The 26,402-nt window shown below is 44.0% G+C and overlaps 1 protein-coding gene across 8 annotated transcripts in view; it reads right to left on the reverse strand.

Moving 5' to 3' along the window:
* LSAMP (limbic system associated membrane protein) overlaps window positions 1-26,402 on the reverse strand; it is a 1,000,415-nt gene that overhangs the window by 106,272 nt on the left and 867,741 nt on the right. For all 8 annotated transcript variants that reach the window (XM_018074658.2, XM_018074661.2, XM_018074660.2 and 5 more), the window contains one exon: window positions 7,862-7,987. In XM_018074658.2, the coding sequence (XP_017930147.1) occupies window positions 7,862-7,987 (126 nt within the window). The remainder of the gene's footprint in view (window positions 1-7,861; window positions 7,988-26,402) is intronic.

Consider the following 26,402-nt stretch of genomic DNA (forward strand, 5'->3'; position numbering starts at 1 on the left):
GGCTACTTTCTTAAGGATGTTTGAATTGAAAGTATTCAATTTAACATGCTATGAAATTTTTCTCTCTTTAATTCACACTCAACCTTCTCTGCATCTTTACAAGCACATTTAAATTTTCAGATGCAAACTACAGCTGCAAATATGGAGTTGCCAGTGGGGAATATGACCTCCAGATGGCAGAGTGAATGGGACCCAGTCCTAAAATATTTGCCCTTTACCCCTGTGAACCCAGAGAAGCTCTATCACCAAATGAGCAGCTCCAAGCACGAAAGACCCACAGCAGACTCATGAGTTCAGATCACTAGAGGGAGACACAGTAACACACACACATCCCATCAGTGTCTTGCACTCAATAACACTCTGTTTTGCTGTAGTTGACCATATAGGTATAGGACTATTGAGCACAAGAGTGCTCAATGGCATGTCTGGAGCACAAGAAAGGCTGGCAGAGAAGGAGGGCAAGGTAGACTCCATGTACAATGCTAAGAATGGCAGGTCTAGCAGATCTCTCCTCTTTTTATTCTAATCAGGACAAAAAAGTACTGATACTGGGTTTGTGATGGTGGTAAAGACAGAGAATTGGTAAGGTTCAGTAACCTGCTGCTGAGATCTGACTTGTGGCAGTGTATGGCACTTCCTTTTTCTGTCGTCATTAATTATGGAAGATTTTGAATTCTCATGTTCTGGGGTACTCAGTTTTCACTCCCCCATCTAGCCCTCCAGGATCCTTCAAGACTGGCTGATGAAGGTAGGGGAGGGAAAGTAGCTAGCTATTCCTGAATGACCTTACTAACAGCCCATTGAGAAGCACTAACCTTCAAAGCAGAGATACAGCACTAATCTTGAGGGCAGACTGTACAGCACTGCACAGACAGCAGTATTACAGCATGCAGTGAGCTGAAAAAATTCTGCTTTTCTGTAGGTGAAGGAAAGTTTTCATATGGACACCATCCAGCTCAGCCTTTAAAATGCCATGGAAAAGACTTTACCAGCATGACCGACTAGAACTGGTATCCATCTGGGAGAAGGAAAAAAGGAAGTAACTCTATCCAGACTGCAACTTGCTGTAAAGAGCAACATTATTATGTGGCAGGAAGGCCACTAACTGGGTACACAACTGCCACATCTTGCCAGCAACAGCACAGAAAATCTTGCCAGAGGTGGAGCAGCCAAGCACTCCACATGTTCCCCTCCAACCACTGCTGAAACAGCAGAGTAAATTTCCTCTACATAGCAGCTGTATTTGCTTGTTCCCCAGAAACGCCAAAATAATCATGAGGCTTTGCTCTCCCTCTATGACCTGGGACAGGAGAGAGAAATCAAAGCTGTTAAAAAAATGTATGTTTCATGCATCAACAGTGATTGTACTGAAACAGCATCACAGACCACAGTAACCAAATGGGGCATTACTACAACAGGAGTGATCTCCATGCAGTGTATGTGTCTCTGGGTGTAGAAGGAAGAAAGTAAAAGGAAAGAGCACCTTCTCAACCTAAGTTTGTTACAGGTGAGGAAGGAGGTGGGGGGTCTGGATTGTGGGCACTAAGAAAAGTAGACTTCTAAAAATATAAGAAATGTGGAGCAAGTGTAAGTGGGAAGCAAATAGAGGTTGAAACAACTTTGGATGCCTTCTGGAGAAGACCTGAAAAAGTTGAAAGTTTGGCTTGTTTCCCAGGCTCTTTGTGAGCCAGCATCCTCTTCCTTTTTTTTTTATGTGGGATAAGATGAAGACTAGATCAAGAGAGAAAAAGACATCTCAGAAAGTGTGCTAAAACAAACTAGGAGTGTTTAAGAGGCAAAATGAAAGGTCTCTGTTGAAGATGAGACCACATTTTTACCAGAGAGTATTTTGAGGATGCAAGAAAAAAAAGGAGGAAAAGGAGACCTGGTTAAAAAATCATCAGTTGCCTGCCCAACATTCTAAAATGCAGGGTCAAACAAATACCTTCTGAATCTTAAACTTCCTGATGAGGCAGAGACAGTTACGTGGGGAGAAGGTTGTGACATGAGAAGAGCTGGCACAATAACTCCACAAAACCCCCACCAAATGTAAACAAAAAACCTCACCCTTAGTCTCCCAAAACAACACTCCTCTCCACAACTGTTTTACTGAGATTTTTAGGAATGCAGCAGAGAAGTGAGAAAAATCCAAACGGTTTAGATAACCAGAAAATCCACTTCCCACACATCACTACCAGGGTTGACTTGTGGTGACTCTGGATGAGGGTTTTCTGTTTGTTACTTTCTGTGGTTATAAACTGGCTTTTCCTGTGCTACTTCAAAGCGAAGTAGCGAGGCTTTGGACTTAGACAGCAATGAAAAGCAAGCAAACACAGGACATAATGATCAAAGTTGCCCAATATGAATGATATGGCCTTCTTAAATCTCATACTTTCAGAAAGCTCTCTGTCTCTGCTTCCTTCAGCACTCAGTATTCAGCTCTACAAGGAGACTGGCATGCACTGAAGGAAGATACACAAGTGAGCGGGGGTGTGAGATAATCTGTCTCTTCCACTTTAGGTCTTATCCTGATCTCTGAGCCCCAAAGCATGAAGTTTAACATCCTTTTCAATATTTTTATTGTGAATAACAAGAATATCCAGATTTGTTCACATTATCCTCAGGAATACATAAGCTGTTTGAGTCTTGCCAAGTTCTCATCTTTAAATAACTTTCCATGGCAGTGAGTTCTACAGCTGTTTATAAACATATTATACATATACCATCTCAATTACACAGAGCATGCAGGCACATTTCTGTATTCTCTATCCCTTCTAAACTTCCCAGGCTATGGTAAATTCTCTAAGGCTCAATGAGAATTTCTAGCACCCTCTAGGGAGAATCAGAGTGGCATATTTGACAAGCCTTCCCATCTCCTTCATTTTATGCTGTGACATGAAACTTGGGTGTTGCAATCAATACTTATCTGCTTTGCTCTAGACTGGTTCTTCTTATGCTGTGATTACCACTGTAATAACTAAGCTCCTTTTTCTGAGCCAAAGTGAGTATCTTTAGACTGTCAGGTGGAATTTGGGAGAATCCAGACTGTTCTCTTCTCCATCAAGCAGCCTTGACAGGCTGAAGCCAAGGAAGTTGGATCAAGAATGAGGTACCTAGTGGTTTTATACAGGTTTCACATTCTCTAGGAAAATGGAATTGCTTGCTCCTCAGCTGGTTGAGCCCAATCAGTAAAAGCCTCAATTGTTCAACTTTGATCAATATAGCTTTGTCTCCCTGCCACTGCCTGTCAGGTCGTCACCAACATGGATACCAGCACCATGGCACTTGGCACAGCACCCATGAGCAAGGCCCTCAAGAAGGTTTCAACCACATGCTTTGTGGTAGAAGAGCAGAAATGTGAATGGGTCTCCTCCTGTGAGCTTGAGTACAAGCTCCTCAGGACAGGAGCTGCCTTTTTCTTTTTCTTCTACATTTGTCTGCCCATACACAGCAAAAGGATTGGCAGTGAGATCTCTGGTAATGTAAAGACCTTGCAACAACTCTCCATGTTCATATTGCTGCTAACCCGATTCCCAAGAGGCCACTCTTTAGGGCTTCCGTTGAGAGGAAATTTATTGATAAGAATATGAACATACATGAATCTTTACTTTCCCCAGAAATCTCTTTTTTCAGTCAACCAGGCATCTAGCATGGTTCTAAATAAGACAGAGGGATGAGCGGTGATAAATTATAAAGTCTCTGGACTGTGATCTCAGCATCTTATGGGTAGGGAGAAGTCACATTATCCTGAATAAAAATAAGTCAATAAAGACATGAAGTAAAACTAAGATGAGCTCAAAAGCAGGCACTGGCTGCCACGTCTAATCTACCTTACTGGATCTTTTTCTTGGCTGTGTTAGTTTTTATCTTTGTGCATGGTACAAAGAAAACAGAGCACCTGCTAACATACCTAGCCATAGATGGGTAGGCTGCCTGGGGTAGCCTGCACAGACCATGTCAGTGTGATAAATGATACATGGTCCTGTGCTTGGACCTTGTCCAGACTCTGGCGCAGCTACTAGATATTTGAGGTTATTGTATTCCGTGAGGAAAATATAATCTATGCCTTTGTGAACCATGGATCAGGCAGGTTATGATTTAATATTAAGGAGACTGAAACAATAGGGTACCACCCACTATTTGTACAGAGTCTGGGTTTTATCCCTTTCAAGAGATGAGAGACTACAGCATATTCCCTAGTGAAGAATTTCTAATGCTGACAATTGCTAACTCATACAGTTTGTAAAGGACATCATCAGTACTCATCCCCACTCTAACTGAACAAATCCCAGTTTCCTGACAAATCCAGTTCAGAGCGCTGCTACAATCTTTGCCATGGTATACCATCACAAACAGGGACAGCAAAAGTCATAGGGCATGGTGGGCTTAACAAGCCTGCACTATGTCCTGAATCACAGGAAAGGGATCAGACTATGAGCAGGGAGGGATGTGTTGGCCTGCTGGAAGCTGCAGGTCAGCAATCCCAGAAAAGTGCTCTGCTGTCTGGAGCTGAAGAGCTAATCATCGAATCATAGAATCAGCCAGGCTGGAAAGGACCTCTGAGATCATCAAGTCCAACCTTTGATCCACTACCACTGTGGTTACTAATGAAGCTGTATGTGCTCCCAGACAATGTCTATTAAATTATCCACAACTATTTAGACCAGGTTGCCAATGTCCTACAGAACAGCAGCCTGTCAGATAAGAAAGGAAAGGGTCTGCGTGACTCTCTCCACATGTTCTGTCAAAATGCAATCAGTCAATCATCTGAAGAGGAATGGAAGAGGAGAGAAAGGACTTGCATCATTCCAAAGAATGTCATTCCTGCTTTCAGCAAATTAAAGCTGACCTGTATTGTCATTTGCCATTGGAATTCTTAAGATTTTTTTTCCCTTTACCTGCCTTCCTCCTAAGGTGTCAGTGCTACAGTCACACTTTACTATCTCACAGGCTTAGGTGAGGGTTTTTTCCTGGGGCTGCTTCAGGGCTTGGGGACTGAACAGTTCAACTGTTCACTGAAGGACCAGCAAAGGAAGGGACATAGCATTTTATAAATAATTATTTTTAACTTCCCACATAGGCAGATGAGTAGGCTATGATCACAGAATTTAAATGAACATGCATTCCTGCCTTCTCTGCAGAAGTAGAAGCACTGCTTTCCCTTTGCATTTGTATCTTCCACTTCACAGCCAAAAAGAAATAAATCATTTCTGTGATCCTAACTCGGGTAATTAGCCAACAAACACTATTGACTAAGTCAATGAATGAAAGAAACAGTGGACAAAGTCGCTAATGAACTGCTTGAGGAGAGTGCACAGTGAGAAAGTAATTTGGCCCTCTCGCCCCCCAATATGGGTTTAATTTCACTACCTGTCCATTCAAAATCTCCCACACAAGCTCAATAACACTGTCTTCCAGTTCTGCAGTCACGAGTTTAACCATGAAAAAAATCAGAGAGAGATATATTTTAAAAAACCTTTACAATGATCTAAAATAGCTCTTTGATGCATAGCAGATGTCTTCAAAACTTGCATAAACGGAGCCAAAATGCCTTGCAGTTTTGGAAAAGGGAGATTCCAAGATAAGATGCATTTCCAACTGCAGCAGCTCTGGAATAGATATGGAATTTATATTAATTGTCAACCTCAAGGAAAACACTTTAAAGAAGGCCTTCACTCTCCCATTTTGGGACAAGTGTCTCACTGGGCTACATGCTGCTCAAAGACCCGATGTCTGCCTGAAAGTAGCTCCTCTGTATCTGTAAAAGATAGTACATGGGTTCAGGTGGGGAAAAAGAGAGAGAACAACAATCAGTGAGACAGTGAGGTGACAGACTGAGGACTGCCTGCCCTTCGCTGTAACCCCTAGTTCATTACAAAGGGGGTGCTTGGCAGGCTTCACTGTAGGGAGGAAGACTGAGGAGAGGTTGGAAAGAAGTCAGTGAGATGGTGCTGAGGGAGGCTCTGAAACACACAGTGTAGGAGAAAAAATGTGAAGGGACATGCTGGAAAACTGAACAACAAATCCAGGCAATCTGACTCTGGAGTTAAAGTGGGGATGGGGTTCTCTAGTTCTGCTGCTCACCAGACAGGATAGCCAAAATGAAGATTTGTTCTGAGGAGACTTTTATAAAAAGGAGAAAAGAAGTCTGTATCTGATATAATGGAGTAGGTGGTACAATTGAAGAAAAAATCACAAAGCACCAACAGCCAAAGTGATGAGTCAGGACAAGAATCTTCTTACTGCTTTGAACAGTGTATCTCATGTGTACCAGGTCTTAGTTTTCACGAAGGTTTAAGCTAGCATCCTTGGAACACCCTTAACTCAGACAATATTAGGCTGTGCTCATAGAATAGCTAGGAAATATCTTCTACTTGAATACAGAAAGAGATAGAGAACTGAAAGACTGATGCAGAAGTAAGATGAAACATTTGATCTGAAATAAAACTTAGGAACAGAAATAACAGAGGTAGAGGGCTCTATATACATATTTAAAGGTGAAAAAAATAGGATCCATTTTCCTATAAATGCAAATGGCACCATCATGCTTAATGCTGAAAAAAGCAGAAGAGGAAAGTCAGGTAGTGATGGAACACAGAGGAGTAGTGTTCCTCTCATCAGCTCTGCTCCTTCCACCTCTTCCTGGCATTCTTTCCCCATCTTCCTTCTTTTGACATTGCAAGAAATGGGCCAGAAATACAAACTGCATATCTGCCTTTCATATGCATGAAACGTCAGAAGGACTTTGGGTTGGCTGAAGGGACAAGACAGGAAATCTGACTAACCCCAACCTGAACCACAAGTTCCAAATCCAAGGGGTTCCGGATGCAGCCCTAGGATTAATGTCTCTTCCAACGTGTCATTCTACCTTTCTCTCTCAGACCTTCTTTCTGCAACACTCTCCTCTTTTCTGGCTGCTGAACTGCAGTAGATACTTGACTATCTGTAGCACATGCGGAATGTTTGTACTCTGCCTACCTCAAATCCTCTTTAACCCTTTACAATATATGGGAGTATCACAGGATACCATTCACATGGAGCTAATCAATGCTTTCCCCATGCATTTCAGATGAAAGAATATCTGACAGCAAAAGAAATCAGTTAAAGAGTTCTCTCCCCAAAGTACATGAAACGGAGGAAGAGAAACCCACCTCTTGTTCTCATCCTACTGATAAATCTTCAGGGGGTGAGGTTTCCTTGCAACCCAAGCTGCTAACCCCACAGAGTCTGACTACTGAAAGGATATTCTCCTTCCAAGTTTGTTACGTCCTTGAGCATGGAAGGCACAGTTAGATAGCAGAACAAAGATGATGAGTTCTCCTTTATTCTGTCTCCATCCTGCTCTTCATTCACCTTGAGGATCAAATGCCTTCTTTACTCACCTCACAAGACACAAGACAACTGTCTGCCAAAGTGGAGCGTAATATGAAATCGTCTGTGCCACTGTTTGTCTCTCTCTTTTAAGGCAAATCAGTAGGAAGCAAACTCTTTTATGTAGCATCTCAACAGAAATCCTTTCCCCTCGGTCTGGCACCAGGAGCATTTTGTCTCCACCACTGTGCTGTGCATTACCAGCAGTAGAGACTGGGACAACTCAATGAAGACCAAAGCTAAATAGAATTACAGGTCCAGTTCTGTAGAGCATCTACTGAAGTAATTTCATTTGCTCACTTGGAAAACCTGTTTATTGTGCCTGGGAAATCACACCTCAAAACAAGTTACGAAGTGCATTTAAGATTCTTGCCACTTTTCTACAGTTGCCTATATTGCTACTGAAATTTTCTTTTGATGCTGGAAGAGAAGGAAACTACTGAACAGTTCACAAATCATCAGCACAGTCAAGTCCAGTTGGATCTCTTACCTGTTGGGGTGAGGTGCCTCCAGGTGATTACAGGTTCAGGACGCCCATTTGCCAGGCAAACCAGGGTCACGTTGCTGCCCTCATTCACGGTGATGTCTGAGGAGATATTGGAGATCTTTGGTGGAACTGTGAAGACAAAAGAAAGTTGGACGTTGTTAGAAGAAGAATTATGGAGGACAGCCTTTCTGGCTTATTAAACTACCTATCTATTAAGCAGAGTCCTGTCAGGTTGCACTCCCCATTACTACCTGGGTTTCTGAAATCACACCAGAACAGTATGTACCGCTGTTTCAAGTTCTGCAGTTCGAAATGGCCTTTGCTGTAACTGCAATGCTTTGTGTTTGAACAGGTTAGGAGGTCTTCATGAAACAACCTCTAAGAATGTGCCTGCCTGTCCCAAGGCTGCATGGAAGGAGCCAGGAGGCTCCAAGCACCATCCCAGCTCATTTTTACACTCCAAACAGTCCCAGACAGAGTTCTACATCCTCCTGCAGAATGCAAGGCCTCAAGGCAATGACTCAGAGGGTGTAGTAGTTACTGCTACCTCCCATGGGCAGAGAAAACTCATGCTGCTAGCCAGCACACTGCTCTTCTGTTCACATAACCAAATGCTCGCTGGGAACTGAACTAGAGAGTCCACAAGCTTCTTCCTGTAGAGACTGTGCAATGGCATGAGAAGCAATTATGTGCACCATAGCTAATGGGAATTTCTACAGTGGCAACAGCAGGAAGGTTTCTGTGACATCTTTCAGCCAATAGAGGTGCCCCATGGGCTACTGCAGTAGGTAGCTTCTGGATGACTGCACCTCACACAGCACAGCACAGCACCAAAAGCACAGTAGGGTCTCTAAAATTCACTAGACCAGCCATTGCTTGGGTATTCAGGATCCCTAAAGACCTTCCAAGCTAGTTGAGTTTGTGTCACAGGACCGGAGTGACCATGCAGGGACCTGAACACATCCAGGTGTGGAGTATGTCAGCTGTTGCAGTCTCTCCTCTCTCATATCCATGTCTTTCTTCCATGCTTCAAACTGCAGAGGTAGTGAGGGAGTTTGACTAAAAAGGAATCTTCTAATTTTTTTTAAAATATATTTTCAGCTTCCAAATTTGTGTGTAGCGAGGAATGAAACAACATCATTTTCTGCTTTGCTTACCACGGAGTAAACAGACAACAGCCTCCCCTTCCCCCTCCCTGGCAGGAGTGCCTGATGGTCCTTTTGAGGCAAAGCCTATAAGCTAGGTGGGGAAAAGGAAATGAAGCCTGAAGAGAGCAACTCACTACTTCCAGCTGTGTTGCTGGATTCATAGGAATACTGTTTACAACCCACAGCTCACTAGTCCCTCTCTGTAGGCCCCAGACCCATGGAAAACACTTTAGCATCTATGACCATGGGACTCCCTTGGAGAAAGAGGACCTATCGAAAAGAAGTGAGGCAGGCATGTACTTGCTGACACTTTCACTCATCCCGGCAAGGAAGGATTTAAGCCAAGCACACTGAGGAAGGATTGCCATAACCTGCAGAGAAGTGAGAGTGCAGAGGGCAGTGAGGAATCAGTTGAGGGCCAGCACAATAGGGACACATGGGTCACCGGCAAACACAGGCAAGCAGAACACAGGAGCAAAACCAGTGGCTAGACCACAATTTGGGAATATTATCATAACCTCAAAGGGTTAAGATTTGCATGAGGAAAAAAAAGCTGTGCAGCAAACCAAGAAGGACTAAGCTCAGTCAGCATTACCAGATGGAGCTGTAAGCCAGTGTGAAGTCCTAGCAGAATGGTGCAATGCCAGCCAAGGTTGAGGAGAGAGTAGCAAAAGCCACCACAGGGCAGCAGCAGAGCTGCAGTTAGGACATGTGTAACCTGCCACTTCCCAAAGCCATCAAGACATTTTAGTTCGCGCAGGATCAAGTAAACTCAGAAAATACAGATCTGACCACGCCTACCAAATGCCCAAGGGGAGGAGCATGTGTCCAGATGGTCATATCTTGCTTCCCACTTTTTCAGACAAGGGAGAAAAGGGCATCCAAGGTTGAAATTCTGTTAGGAATATAATGGCTGGTTCCTTTCAGCTGACACCTTGGTCAAAGGGCATGGAAAGGCTGAGAGAAGGGGGAATAGGGCAAGAAATAATTTCCCTGTAAATTTAAAACCCGGTTTGGCTTCATCTGCTTAGGCTCCAAAGCCAGTGGACAATAATTTCACTCAGATAAAAAGTCAGAGACTTTTAATTTTCAGGGTGTCAAGCCAGCATGTTAAAATGCCAAAACTGTCAGCACCAGCAACAGTTAGTATTGCCTCCTTGGCACTTGTCATTACTTTGCACACACCTTTTTAGGACAGCCTTAAATGAGAGGCTTTGACCTTATTATTTTTTCCCGTGTGTGGGTTGTGTTATGTTTTCACAGGTTCTAGACTGCTGGAAGAAGAATTGCTGAGAATGAAATCTCCTGGGGCCAGGATCTTCTGGGCATCAGAGCCTCCTTTTGCCCAGCCATCTCCTGTTGACCCTCAACTGCAACACTCTTCTGTGTCTGGCCTCTCTGAACCATTAGCAGAGGCAAAACCACTGGCTGCAGGCCCACAACAGGACAAGTACTACTGCTAAACAGTGCTTCCAGCATTTTTATATTCTGACTTTTTCCTCCAGGAGAGACCAGGCTGCTGCTGGACCCCTCTGGCTCCAAAGACCATGGGAAATGAATGACAGTACTTTTTCTGGTACTGCGGAAAAAGATAAAATTGCCGGATTTTTTCCTCCCTTTCTGTGTAAATATAGTATGGGGTATCCATTACACTGTGCTTAGGATCCCCCTGGATGATGAGGGGAGCAGAGACAGACATGAAAGCAAGCACTGCTTCATCCCCAGAGAGACAGAATGCTCCACCCACACCAGGGACTGATTCTGACAAGAAGGAAATGAATGCTGAGAAAAATGGCTTGAAACTCACATATTTGTTTCTTCTACATTTCACATCTATAGGATAAAGCTAATGCCAGGTCAGCATCTCATCTTCCACGTCACTGACAGTAAATAACAAGCCCCAAAGTAACAAGTGGCGTTTGCCATAAGAAGCTTGGACTGGAAGAGCAGGAGAGCTACAAGGCAGGAGTGACACAAGGGCAGAAATACTGTAGGGTGCTCTGCGCTGGGAAGGCTGCAGGGCAGGAGGGGTGCAAGGTGAGAACCAGCGTGGGAATTCAAGTCCCAAGCAAGATGCAGTGAGGGAGCTAGGTAGGACAGGTTTCTGCAGAAACAGCTTGCACCGAGCCTGTTCTAGTTAATTGCCGTCAATCCTTCACTTCCTGACAACTGCAACTCACATTAATTTAAATAATAAGAAAGACTGAGACATGAAAAATAGAGCATGCTTCCCCAGCACAATCACTGTTGCTCTCCAGATGAAAGCAAGTGATTTGTTTCCACAAAAATACCCGCTATAGCAGTTATTACAGACCAGGGGCTGCATACGGGAGGCAGCAAGGAAACCACAAACAAGAGAATACGCAAACATCTGCTGTTGTTATCCTTGCCTTTTATGATCAAAGCCCTTCACAGCTCAAAACTCCTCCTGAGATATTTACCTGGGAAGGTGTGGGGCAGGCTGGATCAACATTATAATTCAAGGCTATGGAAGGAGGCAAGGAGTAGTGCTACACCCCTTTTCCTAATTTAGTTTACACTGGAACTGGTCATGCCACAGCTCCCAAAGAGTTCAAATACTTGCCTTTTGATCAAAACATTTAAGCACAGCACAGGCACAAAGTGGGTTGAATAGGAACCACTGCTTTGCACAAGAGGTACTTATATGCAAGGAATACTTAAAGGCCCCCGGCAGCAGTTTCTGGCTCCTGCACTGATGGCACTCCACTTTCATGATGCTACACGCAAGATCTTAGCACAGGAGGAGGACTGGTTTGAGAGACAAGGGCAGGAAGCACAGGATGAGGAACTCAAATCAGGTATGGTAGAATAAAAAAATGGAAACAGAGGAGATCTAGTTGGAAGACACCTCGAGCCCTGTAATGCACACACAAGAAATTAACAGTCAGATATTCCGACTGTTCCCTATGGGCAAACAGAACTTTGCATAAGACCCTTAAGTGCAGCCTTCTACAGTGGAGCATCTACTCCCCAGTCTGAAATTACAAGACTGCTTAACAGCCAAGTATTTTGTCAGTAAGTCACAAAATACATTTTAAAAAATACATTTCTTATTCCCACTCAACAGACCTATGATACAGCAAAAGCTATTTAATATCTCCAAGACACAGATGTAAACAGTATTGAAATTTCCTAAGAAAGCCCATAAGCTTCATTTAAGTGCTCTGCTTGTCCCAAGAAGGGCACCTTGGATACAAATGGAAAAAGTCACTGCAATCCCTTCCATATATCCTCATTAGTTGCTTCCTCCAGCCGATTTCCTTCCTCTCTATTGGCAAGTAGGACCCCCATCTGTTGGAGAAAATTAAGACTCACATCCAATAACACACAGGAGCCCCTGGCTCTCAGGGCAAAAAAAGAAAACATCAGGACTTCACTCCAAAGTCAAAGGAACTTTGCAGCCACTAAAGCCCTCCGCAGGTGCCTATCAATTAGCCTCGAGAGTTCTCATTTCCTTGTCCCCAGCTCCCAATTAACAGCACTTTGCAACAAATGCAAAGACGCTAATAAGCCCCAAGGCAGAGGTAGGGGGGACGCTGCCCATCATATGCCCCTTGAATGCTCTGAAGCAGCCACCTTGCTCACCACAATTAGGGGTCCTTTCCTGGGGCAATTAATTGACAGCAAATTGGCCTCATTAGTCATTGTTTAGTTACAGCCTTTAGTTGGGAAGAGAGGACCTGAAGACGGGGCTGAGCTGCTAAACACAACTAAATGGTTTAATTTCCCTCTTATGTGTACAGCAGGCTAATCACAGCTCTTTAGGGCTGTAACGAGAAACAGCTTGTTGAAGCTAAAGTCCGCAAAGGGAGCAAGCTGAGGACTGGAAAGTAAAATCCAGACACCCTATGGGATGCGGCATGCTAATGTTTCTGAAAGCATTTTGCAGAAGAAATGCGACATGAGACCCAAGATGTGTTTTTTACGGTCTGATTCACGCTGCAGTCTCAGCCAGAGGGAGATGAAGCTGTCACCAGGGCGAGAGGGCAGAGAGTGAAGTTGTTGAACTTCATTACAGAGAGTGGACTCTGAAACAGCCTTCTGACCTTCCGCTTTTCTAGGCTTGGTTTCACCCTCCCAGTGCCTCGGGCATTAACGCTTCTGTGAAGTAGAGGCAAATGCTGAAGGCTTGGTTTTGTTCTTTAATCCCCTGGGAACAAAAACCCACCCCAAATACACTATAGTGTTTTTACAAGGTGTAAAAAGTGCTTCTTTTTATTGTCTGAAAGGGAGTGCCTGTATCACGTGGTCCTTAGGGAAGAGTCTATCACAGCCAGAGCACGGAAACCACTTAAAGAGATCTGCAGTTCCCAAACCACAGTGTGCTCCCTCACCGCTCTGCAGCATCGTGGCTGATCTCCATCGAGCACCACTGCTGATGCCAAGAGAGGCCGGGCAGAAGGAGTCACAGGGACTGCTACCGTGGGCCTTGCATCTTGATGAGCTTCCCCGACTGCGCAGTTGAGCCTCACCCACTGAGACGCCAGGCAGGAAATTATTTAAAATCCAGATGGGGACTGCACATATTGCACTGACTGGGAGCAGAGAAGCAGACGGGATGCTGTAAATCAAAGCCTTGTGGAAAGCGATTCCCCTTTGCTGAGCTGGGTAGCACGTCAGAGCTAACCGCACCTGAGAGGAAGAGCTTACAAGCCAAAACATTTTGTCCAAAGGACAGCTGTGTTGCATCCAATATATAGTTAAGTGTCTGGACTATTTTTCTGCATAACACTGCATGGGAAGCACTACCAGAACATTCTTTCTTAGCAGAGAGCAGCACAGAGTGCAAACCTGTTGGACTGTCCCATTCCTGAGCTGTTAGAAAAGTCAGCACAGAACTGAGCTCAATTGCTTACAGTCATTTCCACTGACTCTACTTTTTTAAAATTTCTCTCCATGAAATTTTCAGAAGAGAAATTATTTACCTTCATGACTGAGGGAGAAATGGATAGAAAAGAGTAGCTTAAGTCTCAAGCCAATCTTGTTTCTCAGTGCACTGAAGGTGCACTCAAGGTGACAATGTGGGACAAGATTAAAAGCAGTCTCACTTCTGCTCCTAGCCCAGTACCTCTACTTTAAACTTGGATGCCAGTCTTTCATTCTAAAGCAGCTACAGCTTCAGGCTTGAGCCCCAGTGTGGGAAAAACCCCTCTTTTAATTTTAGAAAGACGGCATAAACTCAGGGAACAAAGAAACAAAAAAGAATTTATTTGGCGCGCCGGGTCCTTCCCCCACAGAGTTTTCGGGGAGAAAAGACCTGTTGGCTTTACATCTCATTCATTTTATAGTTTTACAAAATCCCACCCTTTTTCAGATAAGTTTAATATATTCATTTTTACCTAAAAAGGTTTCTTTTCTCTAAAAAGGGTCTTTTCTTTTATTCTGATTGGCTGCAAGGCATCCCCTGTCAAGGATGATGGATCTTCCTTTGTTCTTAGCCCAAAAAGAGAGAACCCCTTTTGTACAAAAATGGCCCCAAAAGATTTTAAGAACTCTTGCATTTCCCTTATTGGCCGAAAAAGACCCTGACACTCAAGTCCAGTATTTTTGAACTTGGATATTTTACACCAGCCTTGGCCCAATGCTGATAGCATTCCACATACACTTGGCTTTTTAGTGTTCCCTCACCAAGCACAAGGTTACAGAGCCCACATTTGCAGATCCTGATGCAACCCAGGAGAGCAGGTTCTCAGTTATGTGGTCCCCTTATCACCAGATTTGCACATCTGGATATGAGGTTCTTTGCTACAAAACTTCTTTTTCTTTTATATTAACATGGCAAATTTATGACACTTATCTGCTGTTTGTGTTTCTTGTAAAACTAACTCTCCTAAAGAAGCATGCTGTAAAAACACAGCCTTCCTCACAGGACGTGTAAACAACAACAGAAATGCTTGCCATGCTAATCCCCAGGGATTACCCTTGGAATACCACCTAATCCCAAACACTTTAAGGACTATAGATGTACACAGCTTTTGGTCTTTGTTTCAAGTGTATTTATATATTCCCTTAAACTGTTCTTTTTAAATCTGGGAAGTATTTACTTACGGGACTGTAACAATACAAAATCTTTTCTTCTGCATATATAATCAGCCATTCTGGAAGAGAAATTCTGTGAGAAAAGTTGTCCTTAGAGTGCAGGTCTTCCAAAGACATCTCTGAGAATTTTTTAAGAAGAACTTTTCCACAGAAGCATTAAGTATGTTGGATGTATATGGCATGCAGCTGAGTCCTAATATGCAGCCTTTCTAGGGCTTGATTCAGAGTCCAGGGAGCTCCTCCTCTGATGTTAATGGCCTTTTGACAAATTCTTATAGAGCCAGAATGGGTATGGCTTCAAGGAAATGCTGCAGCCATAACAGGGATGCTTTATAAGCCAGTTGAGAGAAAAAAAGTAAGATTATGGTTTTTTAACTGAGTCCCAGCTGTCCTTGGCTTCTGCCTGTTAACTCTTTCTTTGGGAAGTAAACTAGGGAGCACAGGCCACGTATGAGAAAAAGAACAGAGAAAAGCCTATGCAATTCCAGGTACAGGTTCAGAGAAGGTTTAGGAAGATGACTGAGTTTTTCCTGATTAGACAAACAGGGAAGTTAATGTCAGCTAACACCCCACTCTGGATGAAGATGAGGTTGTCCATCATAGCTTTACATACTGGAGAAACAGAGCCAAAATGTTTGGGTTTTTGTTTGTTTGTTTTCAGATCTTATGCTGGTGCTTATGTTCAGCTCATTAGGGACAGACAGTACAACCAACAGAACAGCCTTCACGAGCCACCTGACAGACATCCACATATAGGCTGAAAAGAAAAAGCATCTCTCTCCAAATGCTGTTCTCAGATTCCTTTGGCTGCCCATGGTTTATCCCACAGCATCTTTGATAAACCATAGGGTGGCAAACTCTCTTAAGTGTCTTGTGCATACCACATACCCAAGGATCTGGCTAAGTTTCAACTGAGACAGCTTCTTAGTGACAAGCCTCTCACTCAAATAAAATGCATGTGGTACATGTAAAATATCTTTTATTAGCAGGTTTTCTTTCCTTACACATTGAAACGAGCAAAATGGAATGGGAGAGCTTGCTGTAACCACCTTTCAGGATTGCTTTCAGGCTTCTGGGGGAGCAGAAAGCTAGCATAGCACTTTGGAAATACTGAGTTTGCTTCCAGTCAAAAGTATAAAGAACAAGGATAATATACCCATACTAGGACCTTTACATAAAATCATAAAATGTCTTGGGTTGGAAGGGATCTTAAATCATTTAGTTCCAACTCCCCTCCTGTGGGCAGGGACACCTTTCCCTGGACCAGGTTGCTCAGAGCTCCATCCAACCTGGCCTTGAACACTTCCAGGGATGGGGCAGCCACAACTTCTCTGAGCAACTTGTTCCAGTGCCTCACCCCCCTCACAGTGAAGAATTTCCTTCTAATATCTAATCTACACCTACCCTCTGTCAGTTTGAAGCCATTCCTCCTTGTCCTATCACTACATACTCCTGTAAATAGTCTCTCTCCATCTTTCTTGGAGGATCCCTTCAGGTACTGGAAGGCCAAAATTAGGTCACCTTGAAGCTTTCTCTTCTCCAGGCTGAACAATCCCAATTCTCTTAGCCTTTCCTCATAGGAGAGGTGCTCCATCCCTTTAATCACCTTGGTGGCCCTCTTCTGGAGTCACTCCAACAGGTCTATGTTCTGTCTGTGCTGAGGATCCCAGAGCTGGATGCAGCACTCCAGGTGGGGTCTCACCAGAGTGGAGGGGCAGAATCACCTCTTTCCATCTGCTGACCACACTGCTCTTGAAGCAGCCCCGGCCACGTTTGGCTTTCTGGGCTGCGAGCACACATTGCTGGGTTGTGTCCAGCCCGTCACCTACTAGCACCCCACACTCCTTCTCGGCAGGACTGCTCTCGATCTGTTCCTCCCCCAGCCTCTATTGATACTGAGGGTTGCCCCGACCCCGACCCAAGGTGCCGCACCTTGTACTTGGTCTTGTTAAATCACAGGAGATTCCCATAGGCTCACTTCTCAAGCTTGTCTGGTTCCCTCTAGATGGCATCCCATCCTTCATGCTTTAGATAAAATTTATTCTTCTGTTAAGTGCATGGATTTGGAGAAGACAGTAAAGTACTGTACACTGTCTTTCATCTGTAAATTTCCAACTTGTGGCCCAGGACAGATATCTGTTAAGAATACACGAATTTTGAGTGTGAAAAACACTGAAAGTGTAGCTTCACATTTTTTGTGCTTGGGCTGCTCAGCACATTCCTGCTTTGTCACTATTGCTGGATCCACAGATGTTTGCCTTCCCCACCACACACAGTTATGAAATGCTATCTGTGAGACCTCCACTTGTTAGCTTGGTGATAGCTGCAGCAGCCTACTTTCTAAACGCCAGGGTGTTATCATCATCTCAGAAGGGAAAGCCAAAGAGTTCAAGGCAAAGAATGCCTCTTGTTGGAAATTCTCATCTACACAAGTCTGATCAAGCAGAAAAGAGAAAAAAACAAATAAAATACTCCTGAAGTAAAGGTATCTTTGAAAAAAAGTAAGCAGCAGGTTAAAGGTGAGATGTGATTGTGGTGATTTCCTTCCCACAAATCAACGGAAAGCCAAGGTTTCCTGAGGAAGAGAATTTCTGCTGTCGGAGAGAGTTCCCTGCCAAAAGAGTGTGCTCTGTTTTGGTTCAGCCACGTGTAGCAGCACCTTGATGTCTTGGAAATTTCCCACTCTTTCCCTTTCCAAGCTTTGCTCTGTGGTAAAGATGCGCTGTATACATGCAGACAACCTCAAAGGGGGAAAAGGATGAATTCCAAGAGCTTTGCTCTGTGAACACATTACATTGAATTGATGCCATTTCAATTAAAGGAGAATCTCTCCCAGACTGCCAGGCATGAGGCTTATTCCATGTGGCCTGCAGCTTTACCAAGACACACAAAACCACTGTCTTCTTCCCCCGGGGGGTTCAAGTCTGTCCTCTTCAAAACTGACAATTTTTTTTCTGATTTCCTAGTGTTAGCAAACTGAGGGAGAGTCGCAGAATCAGAGAATGGGTCATGCTGAAACAGACCACAGTGGGTCACCTGGTCCAACCTCCCTGCTCAAGTATTGTCCTAGAGTACACTACATGGGATTGCATCCAGATAGTTCTTGAATAGCTCTAGTGAGGGAGACTCCACAACCTTTCTGGGCAGTCTGTTCCAGTGCAGGGTCAACTGCACAATAAAGAAGTTCTTCCTTATACTCAGATGGAACTTCCTGTGTTTCAGCTTCTGCTTGTTGCCTCTTGTCCTATTGCTTGGCACCACCAAGGAGAGCCTGGCTCCATCCTCTTGGTATCCTCCCTTCATATACTTGTATACATTGATGAGGTCTCCTCTCAGTTGTCTCTTCTTGAGACTGAACAGGCCCAGCTCCCTCACCTGTTCCTCCTAAGAGAGATGCTACGGTCTCTTTAATCATCTTTGTTGCCCTTCACTGGGCCTGGTACAGGAGCTCCATGTCTCTCTTGTCCTGAGAAGCCCAGAACCAGACACAGCACTCCTGTCCTCACTAGGGCTGAGTAGAGGGGCAGGATCACCGCCCTTGACCTGCTGGCAATGCTCTTCCTAATGCACAATAAATTCTAGGATTGAAGAGAAATGCAGGATCAAGAGCCTCAGGTACTCAATTTCCACCAGAGCTGAGCTGGATTACCCACCCAAATTATTCTGAGAGGCTGGGAGGAGGCAGACTGTCAGATGCCCAGGGTTAGCTATAAATGCAGGTGCCTACAAGAAAGAAGCAGCAATTTTTTGTAAGTTTCAGAATCACAAGTAACAAACCAAGAAGAACACGGTAGACATTGTCCATCCAGGAAAATGAGGTTACATCCAGAAAGGTTTCCAGCACCTTTATGTTGAGTGGGACAACAGCTTTACAAATAACTTTCATCTAAGGTTCTGCAAGCAAATGCTCACCACCCCAGAAATCCAATGCTACTAGCTGGAGATTAGGAATGAGATACCTCCTCTGATTGTCAACAAAGAACACTAACAAAAAACTGCAAATACTTCCACCACAACAGGGAATCAAAAACTAAGTCTGATGGAAAACGTAAGCCATGTCTCTCTGCTGTAGCAGCACATCCACATCTGTGCACTTGGAATAGCACAGCTAGCAGGGTAAGCAACATTACCAAAACCTGAAGGAATCACTCAGGTACTTCATGTTAAAGCAGCTGTTCTGCTACACACTTGCGCTCCACCTTTCCAAGGCTCAGTTCCCACTGTCACTCTTAGGGAACTACTGTGTGCAAGATATGTGGCATCCTCCTGAGACTGACACCTGACTGGTGTCACAAGAGGTGCCTTACCATCAACAGCTCCAACAGGCAAGTAGGAGAAGTAAGGGAAGAATATCTGCAAAGCCTCAGACTGTTCCTTATGAGGAATTAACATGCTGCAAAGTTCCTTGGCACAGCAAAAAGGGCAAATCCAAGGCAGACCTATTCATGGGCACAGGAAACAGGCCTGATCCTTTACTGGTGGTATAAACTAAAGAGAATATACTCTTTTACATGAAAGGGAATGCAGAGAAGGAGAGAATCAGCCTTGTGATTCATAAACCCAGTGTAAAAAGCCGGACTCACAAAATATTGTGCAAACTGAAGAGGAGTATAAATGTAATCAATATAGTTAGGGATACTGATGAATGATAAGGATACATTCATACACTTTCCGTTCTGATGGTCACAATATACCGGAGTCTGCAAAAAATGATTTTCTTAAAGTACAAAGAGTGATAAAAAATATAAAGAAACTTTGCATCGGAACACAATGATGAAAACTCTGCCAAAGCCTGAGGAAAAGCAGAGATATAGCTGAGATGGCATCACACTATGGATCACCCTGCCACTGGATTGGGCTCAGACACTTGTGACAAATAGGCACAAGGGATGCAGTGCAAATACAGTGTGACACTATATCCTGGGCATACGCTTGATGTATGGAGGATTAAATGCCACACACACACTGTCCTGGGTAGATTGTATCTAGTGCTGACAGATACCTGAGGGATCTGTCTCTTTCTTTATACACTTTGGCAATTGCCATGCCAACAAAGGATTATGGGACTGGGGGGGTGAGAAGGAGAGATCATTTGCCACTCTGTTTAATAGAGACTTTATCCTCTAGGGGGATTTTGTCAAGATGTTGGATTTCTTCTTAAATGATATTTCTACCTGCCTGTACATATTTGGGGTTGATAGGCTTTACTCCTTTCCTCTGTCCCTCTAACACAACACCTCGTTCCTCTGGAGTCCCAAACCAACCTTTGAGCCAATGTGGCCTCTCTAAGCCGGTTTGAAAACTGCTGCCCTCAACCCTTGCCTCCATGCATGCTGCAAAGGCAAGAAAACAACCAACATGCTGCAAAGACCAATTCCTTTACCTCTCTAGTGAGCCCTCTGATTGATGGCTCCGTTCGTCAAGAGAGACAGACTGTCTGGAGTGTGAGATAGCTAACTATCACCTGGGGAGGCTATTAGAGGGAGAAGGAAGGAGAGAGGGAGAGACAAACAGACAGACTGAAAGACAAAGACAGACAGACAGAAAGAAAGGAGAGCTGAGGAGGAAGAAAGAGGAAAAGAGCGACAGCAGAGTGCAAATGAAAAAAAGACAGTAGCACTTGATGAATTAAGTTGTCAACTTTGGCATCACCTATGTACCTTGTCATGCCAATAAATTCATTGAAGCTGAAGCTGCACTGCGAGTCAAGAGTGAGAGAGTGCTGATGGAAGGAAGAAATAACAGCCCATTTAAAGACTCAGAGCAATTTATTAGTTACCTCAGGAAGAAAGTAGTGACAATGGGGAAGGAGAGGTGCTTCCCCATCATGCTGGGCAGGGAAGCTCATTTTGGATTCAGGCTGTCCACCCAGTAACACTGCAGAAAGCAAAGAGATAGACAGAGGCCTGGTTCAAGAAAGAGAAAAACGGGGGAGAGACTCACTGGGGTTCAAGGGAAACAGGGCAGACATGTGCCTTTGCATAGTACTACATGCCTTGGGACATCCCTTGAGGAATCGAGGGAAGATATTGAGATCAAGCAGCCAGATTACCCCTGTTGTGACGGGAGACAAAGGGTGTAGAGCACAGTCAGCATTGCAGCGCTGAGGGAACATGAAGGAAAGTACAAATGGAAAGCACAGCTCTGGCATAGAGGGGTGATGTGCTGGAAAGCTAGGAGGGAGACAAAATCCTCTGCTGACTGAGTTGGAAGCATGGCACTGAGATGCAAGCAGCTTTGACTGACGGCACCAGGGAGGCACTGCTCCAAGATGCTTTCCTGCACAGCTAAGGAGGTTGTCACTAACTTTTTAAAGGATCCTGCATGTCTTAGAAGAGGAGTTTACAAGCTCCTGCCATCCCCCAGAACTCCGGTGAAGTCTGTTGGAATGGGAAAACCAATGGTATGATGCCCTCACCCAATATACTTTTTCTCCCCCTACTATTACAACTTCCCAAACTGAACAGTGTCTGCCCCAATTGTTTGAGAAATGTGTCTGCCTCTTTACTCCCTTTCCTTCTTTCCTCCAACTCATCTTTTCCCACACAGGAGCTTCTGCAACCCCTGTGCTCCCAGAAGATGATCAGCTCCCAACAAACATTCTTGTATCTGCCACAGGGACTAAGAGTCACAGAAGCTGATTTCCAAAGCAACCTCAGACCCCCTGTGACCTCATTTGTAGCCATCCAAAGATGTTTACATTTATGTGACAAGACATGTTCACTGACCCTTCCCTGCAATGAGCTGATCTCAACCAACCGCCAGGCATTGCACCAAGAAAGAGAAGGACACCACCTGCTCCGAGATTCATTCCTCCCATGGCCTCTGCTGCTGCGTGCTCCACTGATGCCCCGAGCTTGGACAGAGAAGTGGGAAGGAAGGAGAAAGGAAAAAACCTAGGTTCCTCCTTCAGACAGAAGCATTGTTGGTATTTCCTTTGATCAGGGAGAAATTCTGACTCAGCTACACAAGTGGAGAAGCCAGTCTTTTCAGCTTGAGTGAAACACTGAAGATTTACAACTGTTCAGGGTATTTGGAGAGTTTGGGTAGAAGTATGTATACACGTGATAACATCTGACAAGTCCATGCAGAGAAATAATATATATGGCATAAAACTATCTTATGTGGGCGTCTGTGTATGTGCATACATACAAGACATAAACATACTTAGAATGTGTACGTATGTATAGATAGATACATACTGATACGTGAGCATACACACGTATTGCCATTTGCTCCTGAAACTCCCAGCCTCTTGGAGAGCTCTCCTTTGGCTGGTGTTTTGTGAGCTGCCAGGCAGCCATGACACAGCTGTCCTGACCGGGGTCCCCTGAGCTGTGTGGTGCAGCTCTGCTGGCTACCTTCAATTCAACATCAAATGAGAACAGGGATCTCGCTGAGCCAAGCTCCATTCTGATCTGACTTGTGCCCAAATCAGATCAGCTGTAGTGCCCTCAGGCTGTGGCGCTGTATTAAATTTGAGGGCAGCTTTAATCTGCTTCACTGTTTGCACAGTGGAAGCTGTGCTTGGCCTACTGGGAAATTACAAGTATGTCCCTCATTCAAGTAAAGTGGACATTTCTCTTCCAGGAATTGTGATCTTTGTGTTCGTGTAACTTAGTTTAAATGATCTAAACTGGTGGCTTCCAATCCCTCTTGTTCTGAGGGCACCTTGCAACTTCCAGGGGAAGGTACATGCACCGTATAGTGAATATAACTGTTAACAATAGGTTTGGTTTTCCTGAAGTCCATATACTTCCTGAGAGTCACAGACTGTGGCGATCTGATGGATTTTTACTCACTAAGGGGAAGAAAGGAAAACGTCTCATGATTCATAGTCTTCTTCTGTTAGGGGTATTGAGTTGATTATTGACCCTTTAGCAACAGGAGCAGAAACACGAAGCTGCAGACATGGGGACCTTTTGCCACATGGGGACGACCTTTTGATGTGTAGAGGCTTGCAGTACTTTTAAGTGTCCCTGTCTCCTTGCAAGGTTACCAGACACATCCTGCCCCACCACAAGAAGTCACTTCTAACCACACACATACCCATTATGGGCATCCCTGCTTGTGAAAGCACCCTCTGTAGTGCCTCGCTGTCCCTCCCACAACAGAAGGCCATTGAGATGCACATGTAAATCCCTGAATGCCAGGCTCTCAGAGTAGGACAGCACTTACACCACCAGTGGTGTCCTGGCACCTGGGCATTGGCCCTGGTGGCAGTGATCACATCTGTAAGTGGGCTGTGTTGCTTGCTAGCTAAGCAGGGCTTTGGGTAGCACCAAGTCAGGAAGCAAGCAGGAAAAAATCCTTCAGACAGCCTCTCTGTCCAGCTGAGGAGGTACATGTGTATGGAAGGTACACCTGCTAAATGATTTCCACTCCAACCCACCAGGCAGAGAAAGCACTGACATCAGGACCATGCCCAAAAAGTCTCTTTCTTAGGGAATGCGGGTTCCTCTGCCACACCTTAACAGTTCATGAGGAGGGCTGGTGTCATGATCCCAGTGTCACAGGAAAGGAACACCAAGCACATCGAAGGCAATGTGACTTGCCCAAGGGAACAGATGGGACCACAGCTGAGGGAGGTGGCTGTGAGGTTCAGCAGTGTGACACTGGGTTGGTGGTAAGGAAGGCTAGCTTCTTACTCTGCCATTGTGTGGTTCTGAGCCAGTTGTTCCAACCCTCTTTACCCTCCTTTTTCCTCCCTCTCCCGCCCCTTCTGTTTTCCAGTTCTTTTGACCAAGAATTGACAAGCTCTGTGTGTGTGCACACATACCTGTAGCCTGGGCCTTACTTGAGCCTTTTGGTTACTATAACAATACAAATGGAACAACCTAGAATTTCAGACTTGCCACCCACCCAGCAGTTTGACCAGGGTTGTGCTTTTGCAAAGACCAGGCCTGTATTCTAGGTCTATTTTTAGAAAATCTAATTTGTAGACATGAGACCTTGCAGAGGAAACAGTATTAGCCTGAAAAATTCCCTTCCTCAAAAAGCCTTTTAAAACCAACCATGACCAGCTTGCTATCCTGAACTGTTGAGGAGCCCAGGACACCTCAAAGGTGGCCTGCCTTTATCTGTGTTTAGCCAAGAAACAGATAAAAGTATTGTAAGGCGGTGATGGGATCATGCTAGAGGCTACAGACAGGAAGAATGACTGAATTTCATTTGAAAAGACTGTTCAATAGGGGACATTCATTATGACATCTAAATTACTAGATGCCAAGTGTTTGTTAAAATACGATGTGGTCTGGAGGGAGGCAAACAAATAAAAAGGGCTTGGAGAAGCAGTGAGTAATGGTGACCCAATTCATTTAACTATCGATAAAACACAGGTGAGGAAACATTTGGGAGAAAAAAAATCTCTGCAAATCATCAGCTAATGGATTAAATGCATCTGAGTGTGAGATGGAAATTAACTGATCAATTCACTCAACAGCTGCTAATTATATGTGACAAGGCTTGCAGAACTCCAGAAGTCTATGGAGCTCAGAGGAAAACAGTGCTGGTAGAAAAATTTGAAGGCTGCCTCTTGCCACTGTGGGGTACAACATTTGCCCCAGTGAGAGAATGTCACTGTCACTGAATAAAATTTAACTGTGTAAATGTTTGAAGTCTGTATTTCAAAAGCAGGGAAAGAGGGGTTCTCTCTTACTGCTTTATAACAATTTGCAACATTAGGTATAAATATATGGTATCAAAATTAACATGCCAATCTAAACAAAATTAAATGTAATGCTACAATCAAAATGAAACCTTTTTGCCTCATTGCAGTTAAACATTTTGACGTTAGTGAAATGAAACTAGAAAGTTAAAATGATTTGTTGTGACACTCATCTGTCCAAAAAAAATTGTTGCATCACCATGCTCCTGCAAAATGCTTTAATGCCAACAGAACTGATCTTCCAACGGGAACTTCTCTCACATTTTATGATCACTACTTTCACAATTTCTTTCTGAATTTTCCTGACCACTTCCATTTTGGCTTGCACCATTTAGGAAATGATCATGGGGATATTGACTACCTCTTCTCTCCCTTTAGGTTTACTCTTCTCCTTGGGGCTCCTCTAAAGTCATGCCCTTGGAGAGTCAGCAGATTGTAGGATATATAGAAAATAAATAAATAGTAATGATGAAATAATTGATCACCAGGGAAAAATTAGTACCAAAATGAGATTTTTCCCTGAAGGAGATCAGAATGGGAACCTCACTGGTGCAACTCTCACCCTGCACTGTAGCACTGACATTGGAATCCACTTCTGGAGCAAGAATAAGTGCTAAGCACATATATCAGCAATTAAATTATTAATTCAAAGAGGAAAAACAGTGTGGCTTATAAAACAGATGAAACTTCCAAATCAGGTGTCTCAGGCCTGACATTATGACACAAGCAATGTCAGTTCTGGAGATGATGAGATCTGAGCCAAGGCACACTTCCAGATTCATCACGCTAACAATATTTATTATCTATTCTCAAACCCCAACTCTGTAACTTGTGAGGGTCCACTATGTTCTATGCATGGCCTATGATACTATTTTTAGGCTGGTTTTAAAATTCATGGTTGAAGGGAAATCAGAGGATGCAATGTTAATACAGTACCTCATGAACTCCCGCTAGCAAATTTAATTCAATCTGTCTTGGGTTAGGAGCACTGTCATGGATTGGCAATTGCCTGAAGAACCATAAACAAGGGATAATGACAAGGGGCACGTAAGAGCAAAGTTGTAAGCAGGTGTAAGTGAGGTGCTGTAGGAATCCATGTGATGTCTGTTTTCATTTAACATCTTCATTAATGAGGCTTAAGAATAGCTTACTAATGAAAGTGGTGGATGATGCTCAACTGGGAGGAGCTGCAAACATCCATCAGGGTAGATAAACATAAAGGGGTACACAGGGATTAGTCCTAGGGGCAGAAAGAAAATAATGGAACATGTTGATTATTTCTACCGAAGAAAAAAAAATCAGCTCGTGGTAAGGGAAGATCATGGGAGTTGAAGAGACTCCCACATCTTTTCAGACAGAATGGATGTGCAACTTTGGGTGAGATTTCTCAAAGCACTGAAGAATGTAAAACTGTGGGTTGTCTGAACTCAAGACAAGAATAAATGGTAAAGCATCCAGGCACCCTATTAACTAGATGGAAATGTCATCTAAGGCCCAATCTAGATTACATCTGTACTGGGATGGCACATCAGCCCATATCTATTTTCACAGATGGTTAAAATATATAAATTAAATAATGCTTCAAGGATAATGTTTCCCTCATTTGAGGCACAATTAACCACAGTGAAGAAGGGGGAAGGAGAATACTGAAATTCCTGGATTCAATATG

Source organism: Manacus vitellinus, unplaced genomic scaffold, assembly GCF_001715985.3.
Source record: "Manacus vitellinus isolate BGI_N305 unplaced genomic scaffold, ASM171598v3 scaffold_28_pilon, whole genome shotgun sequence".
In the NCBI taxonomy this organism is placed as follows: domain Eukaryota; kingdom Metazoa; phylum Chordata; class Aves; order Passeriformes; family Pipridae; genus Manacus; species Manacus vitellinus.